This window comes from Bos indicus x Bos taurus, chromosome 19 (assembly GCF_003369695.1).
Source record: "Bos indicus x Bos taurus breed Angus x Brahman F1 hybrid chromosome 19, Bos_hybrid_MaternalHap_v2.0, whole genome shotgun sequence".
In the NCBI taxonomy this organism is placed as follows: domain Eukaryota; kingdom Metazoa; phylum Chordata; class Mammalia; order Artiodactyla; family Bovidae; genus Bos; species Bos indicus x Bos taurus.
The window spans coordinates 31,347,493-31,358,556 of NC_040094.1; the positions used below are offsets into that span (position 1 = coordinate 31,347,493).

At 52.9% G+C, this 11,064-nt stretch overlaps 1 protein-coding gene across 4 annotated transcripts in view; it reads left to right on the forward strand.

Annotated features, from left to right (window-relative positions):
- Nucleotides 1–10,604, forward strand: part of SHISA6 (shisa family member 6) — a 260,549-nt gene extending 249,945 nt beyond the window's left edge. For all 4 annotated transcript variants that reach the window (XM_027517753.1, XM_027517754.1, XM_027517751.1 and 1 more), the window contains 2 exons: nt 2,463–2,615; nt 4,443–10,604. In XM_027517753.1, coding sequence (XP_027373554.1) covers nt 2,463–2,615; nt 4,443–4,993 — 704 coding nt within the window. In that variant the 3' untranslated portion in view covers nt 4,994–10,604. The remainder of the gene's footprint in view (nt 1–2,462; nt 2,616–4,442) is intronic.
- The last annotated feature ends 460 nt before the right edge of the window (nt 10,605–11,064 follow it).

An 11,064-nucleotide genomic window follows, 5' to 3' on the forward strand; every position in this document is an offset into this window, starting at 1 on the left:
TTATTGCTTTTTAATTGGAGGATAATCTTTATAGTGTTGTGTTGGTTTCTGCCATACAACAATGAGAATCAGACATAGTTTTATATATATATATATGCCTTAATTATATATATCTCCCTCTTGATACTAACACATACATACAGAATATAGAAAAACAGTATTGATGAACCTATTTTCAGGGAAGGAATGGAGATGCAGATGAAGAGAATGGACTTAAGGAGGAACCTTCCTTTCCTCTTCCTCTTCCTGTCTTCTTTTGGCACCTGATGTGAGAAGCTTGAGGATAGATGAGACCCAGTACCTGTACTTGAACAACTCGCAGCTCAGTGGAAGCAGGGTTTTCCCTTCATTCCTTCCTTGGATGTTTCACTTTTCCCAGGAGCTGGCAGAGCAACTCTCAAGAGAGGAGGCGGCCTGTGTCTACTTGATTAGCCAACGGGCATTAACTGAATTCTTATTTTGGGCCAAGCACTGTGAAGGCATCAGAAAAACTGGAAAGCAAAACTTCTTCTGTCAAGGAGATGGCAATCTTTGGAGATCAACAAGACCAGCTAGAGTCAGATGATGAGAGACCACACAGACACTAAACTGGGTGGAACTGACCAGAAGAGCAACAGGGGCTTGAAGACCAGATACCACTCTGGGCTGAAAAGATGTCATATTGTCACAGCAAAGAGTCTTAAGGGAGGGGAGAATTTGGATAGAGGAAGAGTAAGGAAACAATTGTGAGAGGAGAGACAGCATGAGCGAGGGGGCAGAGGCAATCAATCACGGTGGAGGCAGAAAGCAAGGAAGGGTTGGCCTTGGCTCCATGGCAGGTTTTGGAGAACAGTGAGGGGTAAGAATATCCAGCAACGTTGCATTTGGAAGTGGGTGAGCTGCGTGATGCCCTCAGTAGAAGAAAGATGCCCACAAGCAGAGGAAGTTCGTTCTTCTCGAGCATGGCCCAAAGTGAAGACACAAGAGCTAAGGGGCTGGTAGCTCCTGCCCAGCTCTGGATAGCAGTGCTCCTGGCTCGCTACCCACTCCACTCCCTGGCACCAGCCTCATCCATGCAAGGGAGGCTCTTTCTGTACAGCATGTTCTGATCACCCAGGGATGTAGAGCATCCCCCCACCCCCTCACATATGTACTGAGCTGGCGTGAATACCTGATCATTGGTTGGGCTTCCCTGGCTCCATCCCCAGAGTTGAGGGTACCATGAGGGCGGGAAAGGATAGAGAAGCCAGGAGTTCCCTGTACTGAGATTGTCCTTGAACAAAGCCTAGAAGAGTTTCTGTTTGTCTCAAGGTTCATAGCATTCCCTTTGCTGGGGATGGGGAACCACAGTCCTCTGATACACTTGTCCAAAGTTAGAGTCTGCCCCTACTTGGGAGTCCCAAACCAGAAGGGATGATTCGAGAGCCACCCAGCTGCCTCATTTCTGGGAACGGTACCACTGTTTCTCCAGCACTCCCTGTTGACTTCTTGCTGTACATCAAGTCATCCAAGCACCAAGGCATGCTTGTCTTCCTGTCCGGGCTCTCCATTCCTTTTTGCTCCCCATCTTCATGGCCACTCATCACCTATACCTGCATTTTCTCTCCCCCATCCCCTGACTCCTGTATTACTCCTAATCTGGCCCCCAGAACCCAGACCAGCTCATTCACCTCGTTAGTCATTCATCTCACTTCTCTTCGGTCTTTTCCCCCCATGTCTTCCCCTCCTTCTTTTCTGCAGGTCTGGCATTGAACAATCTCCCTTCTCTCTCTTAGACTTTGGAATCTCAAGGTTCTGTCTCAAGGGATGGAGGGAGAAAAACAGAATCACGTGCTAGACATTTTGCCTACATTCTTTCCTCCAGCAGTTGAGAGATGGTTAAGGGGGATTCAGAGGAAGGAACTGGAATAAGAGGAAATAGCTTTGCAGCTCACAGTGCCTTGTCAGGAGCAGGGCTTGGAGGAGCTAAAGGTGGAAGGGGCGGGTGAGAGGTGAAATGACCCATGGACAGCGTGGGTTGGAGTCTCAGTGGAGCTAGGTCCTGGACCCAGTCCTAGGGGTACACAGATGAGATCAGTCACTCTCCCTCTTTCTCCTTCAAACTTAGATTTTTCTGAGCCTGAGAACTAGTTTGCCTAATACTATTCACACCAAAATGAATGATTTTATGACCCACCTCATCAGCTCCACTGGGCTTCCATTTTCATCTGACAGCCCAGTGATGTACTTGAGGAAAGAGTCTGCCATTCAAGGAAGGGTAACCTGCCATTATGGCCAGTGCAGCCAAAAGTTCCTGCCCCCCCGGCTTGCTGGCAACTGGAGCTGAGCAGAGGGAAATCAAGTCGCCAGAATCGCCTGTGCCCTAGCACAGGGTCCCAGGAAAGCAGGATGGGCTCAAGAGCTGAAACCTGGACACATTCCTCCTGCCTGCCCCTGCAAAACTTCATCCCCACTAACACCACGACCCCTCCCTTCTTTTGCAGAGAAGCCTCGGATGAACAACATCCTGACATCGGCCACCGAGCCCTATGACCTCTCCTTCTCACGCTCCTTCCAGAACCTGGCCCACCTGCCCCCATCCTATGAGTCTGCAGTGAAGACCCACCCCAGCAAGTACTCATCCCTGAAGAGGCTAAGTAAGTGGGATATTTTCCCAGGGCTGGGGGCTGCTTCCAAGGCCTCCATGACATCTTCTGGTGTCTCACTCTCTTGCCCCGCACCTGAGGGCATGGGGTGGGGTCCCAGGAACAAACAGAAAGTGGAAGGAGAGAACAGACGAGCCCCTCGTTTTTGTTCTTTAGAGCATGAGTCCATCTTCTCCCTCGGTAGAGTGGAGGCCAAGGGATCCTCAGACCCACATTCCCATGGGAGGCAGTGGTTTAGCTCATGAACTACACTAACTGCAAGAGAAAGCCTTCCCCCAACCTCACCCTGCACCTACCTTCTTCAAACCCTGGGCCTCCCTTGCTCTCTGTCTTGGAGTAAGCCAGAGCTTTCTCTGAGGCTCTTCCCAGAGACCTGGGCTTATGGAAGGGCCTATAAACCAGCTCTCTCCCTAACTCCATCAGTTCTGTCTTGGGAACCTGAGACCCCTCACTCCGTGCACACATCCCATTTTGTGAGTTGAGCCCAGGTTGAGCCCCACGATCCCAGATCTGCCATTTGAGTCTGGGGAAGCGATTGAGACTGACATGTTTCAGACGTTACAATATCAAGAAGGTATATGGTAGGAGGAGTCTTCTCTTCTAGCTTTCCAACCCTTGGACATTTTGCCCCCACTGCCCGGTGAGTCTGTTTTGATGACCACCCAGCTACAGGGCCGAGCATGCACTTGAAGGTACAGAGTGACCTACTGTGATAGCAGTTCAGCTCAGGAGACAACATTGGCCACCTCCAAAGTGGCACAGTGAGTTTCTATGGTTAAATGTGGGGAATCCCACATTCTGCAGAGATCTGGAAGGCTGTCTGTAGGAAGCCTCACTCCTCAACTGTGGGGTAAGGCAGGTTCATCCTGGGTGAGTTCAAGGGTGAGCTTCAGGATCCAGGGAAAGGCGCAGCATCTGAACAAGGTACACATATGGGGTTGCCCTGGCCTGCTCGTGCTGCAGGTACAGGCGAAGCATGTGTAGACTTGAACCTGTGCCATGTGTTGGCTTCCCAGGCATAGGCTGTTACTCCAGAGAAGGTGTTGGTATGTTCCTAAGTAACCAGGAAGCATTTTCACAAGTGCTTCCTGGATGGAGCATCCTGCTTTATTGTAGTAGGAGGCTGGTTCTCAACCCTGTTTCCTTGGACAGAGGTTCTGAACCTCATCAGAAAGCTGCCAGCTGCTACCTGGGAGTTTCAGCAAGATCCCGGGAGCTATTCTTTTTTGGGACCATGGTGTGACAGAAGCAGTCCTGGAGCAGGAGTTCAGGGTCATGGGCTTGCCGTGGAGTTGGCCCTGAACTCCACGGGGACCTTGAGGGAGTCCCTTAACCCCAGAGTGGGTCCAAGAAGTAGGGGCATCAGCATCGCCTGGGAGCTTGTTGGAGAAGTAGGCTGACTTGCAGACCCACCCCAGAGCCAGGTCTGAATCTGACTCTGCATTTAACAAGACCCCGGAGGGCTTCCCTGGTGCCTCCATCAGTAAAGAATCTGCCTGCAATGCAGGAGACCTGGCTCAATCCCTGGGTCAGGAAGATCTCCTGGAGAAGGAGATGGCAATCCATTCCAGTATTCTTGCCTGGAGAATCCCATGAACAGACGGGCCTGGTGGGCTAGTTCATAGGACTGCAAAGAGTTGGACCCAACCGAGCGACTCAACCAAGCCAGCCCGAAGACTAACTTGCAGGGGCAGTGGAGAAGCACAGCGTCGACCCCTCTGGGCTGCATCACTCCAGCGCGTTCCTGGCTGCAGCATTGCAGTGTCCCCCTCGGCTCACTGCTTTCTCTCTTGCTCTCACCCTGTCTCTCCCCTGCAGCCGACAAGGAGGCTGACGAGTACTACATGAGGCGGCGGCACCTGCCTGACCTGGCGGCCCGCGGCACCCTCCCCCTCAACGTCATCCAGATGTCCCAACAGAAGCCGCTGCCTCGCGAGCGACCCCGCCGGCCCCTCCGGGCCATGTCGCAGGACCGGGTCCTTTCCCTGGAGCGAGGCCTGCCTGACGACTTCGGCCTGCCCTACGACCGCCTCCTCTCGGACGAGCAGCTGCTCTCCACGGAGCGCCTGCACTCCCAGGACCCGCTGCTGTCCCCGGAGCGGACAGCCTTCCCGGAGCAGTCCCTGGCGCGGGCCATCTCGCACACGGATGTCTTCGTGTCCACGCCTGTGCTGGACCGCTACCGCATGACCAAGATGCACTCGCATCCCAGTGCCTCGGATAACTCGTATGCCACCCTGGGCCAGAGCCGCACGGCGGCCAAGCGCCAGGCCTTCGCCTCGCGCAGACACAACACCGTGGAACAGCTGCACTACATCCCGGGCCACCACACCTGCTACACAGCCAGCAAGACAGAAGTGACCGTGTGACCGGCGGGGGCCCGGGGTCGGCAGGGGCCTGGGCTGCAGCTTCCAGGCCTGGACAGGTCCCCTCCCCTCGTCCTCTCTTGTTGGGGCCGGGGGTGGGCCGCCTGTCCCAGAAAGCCATACTCCTGGGACTCGGCCGGTGGCCTGCCACAGCGCGTGCGCAGACCTGGGATCTAGAGGGGTCACCCTCACTGTTCCAGAAGAATCGGAGGGGAAGGAGGAGAGGGGCGAGGCCCGGGTCTCCCTCCCCTCCCCCACTGTCACCAAGTCCCTTTCAGTCCCACGTCCCCCTCCTCCTCCTGGGGGCTCAGCTGCAGGTCCGTCCGCCAAGAGACCCTGGCCTGACCCTGGCCGGAAGCTGCCTGCCCGGATTTGACTTGGCCGATGGGCTGACGGAATAGGCTCCACGGTCTCTCATTCACCTAAAACCGCATCACAGAAATCTTAGTGCCTAAAAACTGCCTGCTCGCTCTCTCAGAGCCAGGGAGCTGCTGTGTCCATAAGCACAATAATGATTCTCTTCTGCCCGCTGGAACTCTCTGATCCCCACTGGGTGGCCCTTCTCTCTGCTGACTCCCCTGTGCCCCTCCCCCAAGCCCCAGGACCTGGCAGGTGTTCCCTTCCTTCAGCTGCCGCCCCAAGGTTGGGAACCCCGCCCCTTTCCGGCTGGCTGACCCGCCCACAAGGCCCTGCCCCGCCCCCAGCCCTAGAGGCCATCCCTGGGTTCTCTGGGGCTTCCCTCTGGTCATTCTAGAACAGAGTAGGGATGGGGTGCAGGGGCTTTTGGGGTGGCTCTCCCCAGCAACCCAATGATCTCCACACTTCCTCCAGGCCTCCAGGTCTGTCTGAACCGTGACCTGCCACTCTGGCCTGCCTTCCCCTCCCTGGCTCTTCTCCCAAGAGGCTCTGCCCCCTGGCTCAAGAGCAGCTGTGGGGAGGCCACTGTGACACCTTGGGCCTCGAAGGCTGGCCATTCCACTAGCCCAGGGCTTCCGCCACACGCACCAGGCAGGACATAGGCGGTGGCTACTAGGTGGACAGCCCAGCCCCAGGCAAAGGAGGACCCCAGGCGGTTGTTCTAGTTGTTCTCCACCTCGACCTCTCCACTCTCTGCATCACTGACTCCCCACCCCACGACCCCCGACCCCTGTGCTTGGCCCTGTCTCTGTTTAGAACCTGCTCTCTGCCAGTTTCCCCTCCTGCCGCCACCCTGTCCCCCTCGCCTCACATCTCCCATCTTCCTGCAGCTTCAGGACTCTCTCCTGGCTGCTGCTTCTTTCTCCAGTGTCTCCTTTGGATCTACCTGACAGAGATCAATTAGCAGACGCAAATAATGGTACTCCAGGCTATTGGTCTGGGGGCTAACTGGGTACCTCCACAGTGCTCCCCTGCAGGGGGCGTCCAGCCTCAGGCACATCCATGCCCTCAGCTCTATTGGGGGGATTGCCCCCTCCCCCGCAGCCCATCTCAGCCTCTTCTCTGCCTCCAAAGGGTACGGGGGTAGCAGGGGGTAGGTGGGGTGGACAGGGTGTGGCACCCACCTGGAGAGCAGACAGTGAACAAAGTAGAATCTACTACCCAGAGACCAGAGCCTGGTGGGGGGTGGGGGAAGAGAAGGCTCCATTCTCTGGGCCAGGATACCTCCCTGGGCTGAAGCTGGGGGAACTGGCTTCAGACTATTGGGCAAAGGTATAATACTACAAATATGACAGCCGCCACAGTCAGACTCCAAAAGCAACGACTTTAAACTAGCTTTTAGATTCCCCAGTTCTGCATATAACATGTATGACCCTTTAAAAAGCAGGCGTGGGGCAGGGAGAACACCCCAGGGTCAGCCCTGGGAATTTTTAATCTAATCCACAGAGAAATCAATTGACTGATTCCTCCTACTTTTTCAAGAATTCCAAAGCTCTTGTCCTCCCCTCCCTACCACAGTGCTCACCATCACATGAATCACGAGGGGGACTGAGGCTGGGGGTGATGGACACTGCCCTGAGGTCCCCAAGGGAGCAGTGTCACTGGGGTTGTGAGGCTGTGAGGTCAGGGATAACTCTCTGCTTCTGTTCTTGACAAACACATAAACCGTCTCAAGGGCTGGTCCCCAAGGGTTTATGAAGAGTTTGCTCCAGAAGATGAAGCTAAGAGGGCTGGGCTGGAAGGAATCAGCTACTCCTGGAAAGGAACACGTGTCTGTCACAGCCGCTCCCCTCTGCCCACTGCTCTCTAATCCAGTCCTTGGCCACTCCCCTTGAAGGCTGGTGCAGAGGGGGGAAAGGACGTGGGTGGATGTGAATCTATACATAGACCTGAACCAGAAACTGGTTCTCATTCATGTCTGCAGCATCCTCTCTGCACCAAGTTCTCCAGCCCTCAGAGCAATGATGCTTCTCCCTAGCCCTGTGTGTCTGTCTGGGGTCTGTTTGGTAGGTTGATTCTGAACCATTTCTCATCCCAGCGTTTCTGCTGCCCAGTTTAAAACCTCTGGTTGTCGGCTGGATCAAAAAATTTCTATCTGACCCCTTTACTTCTTTGTAATGATTCTTCTGATTCACCCTTGAGTCTGGAAGGAGGGAGGGAAGGAAGGAAAAAAATAAGAGAAAGAGGTCTACAGACAAGCTCCAATTCAGTCCCCTCATTTCAGGATCCATACAATGATGTCTTAACTAGGACACAGCAATATCTTGTTTATCAGTCGTGCCATCCATGTTTGTAGGAAGAGCAAAGCTGCATTACTGGACAAGTTCTTTTAGCAGAGAGGAGAGAGTTCTGGGGCTGGAACACGGGTGTCCAGACTTCCAGCACCACCAGGCTGGTGGCCACTACCCACATGGAAGGGCTGGCCCTTCCTCCACAATGGAAGCCCTGCTCTCCCACTAAAGGTAGCCCCAAGCCCGATGTTTCCCTCGGCTTGTCTGGCTCTCTGAGTCTCCATTGCTCTGCTGGGGAAACACTGAGGTCTGCATGGTTTCTCTCCTGCCCTGAAGGTTTGTGCTGGTCAGCTTGGCCTTTGATGGTAGCCGAGCTCTCACTGTCTGTCATGCCCTTCCACCTTTCCTGCCTCACTTCCTCCAGTGAACTCCTGGCTCTGGGAGCTCGTAAGTCACAAATGCTTTCCCAAGAATTCCTTTAACCCCCTAAATGGACTTTTACCCACAGGGCTCCCCAGTGTCTTGGGCGATGGGCTTGCCTTCTACAAAGCTCCCATCCCTCTCTTCATTCAGATGTCTCCTCCCCTCTTTCCACTCTCAGCCCAAAACTGACCTCACTCTTCCATGCCCTTCAGCCCTTCCTCCCCTCATCTCCCTGGCCCTGGTCTTCTCCATCCCCAATTTCTTTTCCCTGGTCCTGCTGCACTACCCCCTGGTTCTAAAATGTGGAGCTCTCAATGAAGACAGTCCCAGAATGAGACATTCTTCAGGTGTCTGTTGGCCTCATTGGTTTATCCTTCACCTCCTGCCCCCATGAGATAAAGGATGGAAGCTACTCTGTCAGAGGCATCCTGGGCAAAGACTGGCTTTGGTTCCTGCTGCTGGCACGTCCCTGAAGCCCCTGCCCCAGCTTGCCGCTAGCCCAGAGGCTCCTGCTCTGGCCAAAGATTCATATCCTTGAGGGCTCTCGGCCACTATTTCATCTCAGTTATGCCTGTCCTGCTTGTGTGTATCATAGACCTCCCTTTGTCTCCAAAAGATGAGAGCCTCATGACTGTCTGAGCTTGGAGAAATATCCATTCCAGCAAGCCCAGTAACCCTACCACCAAACAGTCTACTTTCTTCAGAGATACTCTGTCTGCCCCAGCCTTCTGCCTCAGATTCCAGTCAGAGGCAACTGTGAACCTGACCTTCAGGTACAGCTGGTGAACAAGATCCTAGGAAACACCTGCTGTATTCCCCACACACTATCCTCCACCCTTCTCCCCAAACCTGGGAAACTTGGCTCTGGAGTATTTTCTAGGAAGGTCATTGTGCTTCAGTGATGTATCTTTCAGGGTTCCTATGTATTTTTTTATATATAAATGCAGCATTTTAGTGACAGATTTGATATGAGAGCTGTGTCTTCCTGCACTCTGTATTTGATTTCTGAAGGCAGCATACTACAGGAGGAAAAAACCATGGGGCTGAGGCTCTTGGAGAGTCGGCTTCTGTGCTGGCTTTGTCTCCGTCTTGCCACGTGACCGAGGACCAGCTGCATTCTCCCTCAGCGCCTCCTTTTCCCATGTGTAAAGCAGGGGCTTGGACCAGATGAGCTCTGAAGTTCTATCCCACTCGTACATGTAGGGCTCCCATTCCCCATTAGTACCCCCTCTTCTCAGCATCCCTTCCCTCACAGCTGGGCTACACACACCCCATTCCACGTGCCCACGGCAACATGGTCAGGTGCCCTGGGCAGTCTCTGCACTCCTTCCCAGAGCCCGGGGTGGGCCCCGTGGTCACGGCTGCCCCAGGACACTCTCCCATCTGAAGATGGAGGGCCCCACCTGTTCAGTGGGCTACCAACTGTGTGTCCTGGAATCCACCCCCACCCCATATAGACACATCCGTATCACCCCAGGTGTCTGAGTCACTGGGGAATTCTGAAGTGCTCATCTTGATGTGGTCCTTAGAGCTGGAGGGAGGCTGTTCTGATTTCCGAGATGGCATGGGCTAGAGGAGACAGATCCAGAGGTGGGCCCACGATGGCACAAAGTCTGTATCTGCTATCAGCTCGGTGATGCATTCCAAGCCACGGGGGGGACAGAATGCACTGCAGGGACTCTGCAGCGAGGGGTGTCATGTCTCCCACCAGAACCTGTGTCCTGAAGACTGAGTCCGGACACGGTGCTCTGCACCACCTGGAGGAGGGGGAGGCACCCCCCTGGGCTGCTAAGAGGTGGGCACCTACCCCATCCTAGTACTTCTCTAGCCCCTCCTCTCGTGACACTACCATCCTCCCGGTGAAAGCCTGAGAAGAAGCCAGAATTGAGAGTACAAGTCAGTACCACCGAACCCATCTTGTAAATCGGCAAACATATCCACCATCCATCAGTCAGAGAAAGGACATCCTGCGTTTCCTTAACGCCCTCCCTCCTGGGGGAGAGGAAGACCCCTGCTCCTCTCTGCTGCCCACTCCTGCCATGACCTTTGAATGCCACTCCCTGGGAGGACTCAGTCATTTGCTTTGTAGTGGCAAATATTCCTCTAGTTCTATAACTCAACTAGACATTTTGTAGTAAAGAATTCTTAAAATTCTCTAATTAAAAAAAAAAAAAAGCAATTCTTACTGTAATATTTTTAGTTTGGGACACAATTTCCTAAGGGGAGATTAATGAACATTTTTATGCATTAGCCCAATTTATGGATTCCATGTTTATTACATATGGTAGTACTGACAAAAAGTACCTTTCTATCTGTACCTTTGCCCGTTTCTTCATCCTCATAAGTAAGCTTCATGGTGAGCAGTGCTCCTGTAACTGCCGCTTCTGTACAAATCTCATCGTTCTACTTACCCGTCAAAGCACATTCTATATGTACTGTAAACAGGTATCACTTTAGTAAGATTTAGTCTTAAGGATTTTTCCACTTTTGTCAGTAACAGATATTTATGGATTAAAAAAAATAATAAAGCCGTTTCAACATAATCTATGTCTCTTAAAATAGCCAAATAGTTTGCTCCTTCAAACACAGAGCCAAAGGTAATTAAAAAAAATCACAAAAGGATGTAGACGATCGTTGACGGGAGAAGAAACAAGGATTGACCGCGGGAATGAGGGAAATTTTAGGGCGATGGAAGCACTGTAAAACCTGATTATGGTGATGCTCACAACTGTATAAATGCACTAAAAGTCATCAAATTGTATAAAACAATGGGTGAATTGTATGATGTGCAAATTAGACTTTAATAATGCTTTCAAAATGGTGAACAAAAGAAACGTGGGAAGGCAGGCTTAGGATAAATGCCAGTGGATAAGGTGCACCAACTCAAAACAGAATCAGAAGTTACAGTCTTGTATGGATGTCCCTCATGGTCCAGTGGTTAAGACTCTGCACTTCCACTGCAGGGAACAAAGGCTGGATCCCTGGTTGGGAAACTAAGATCCC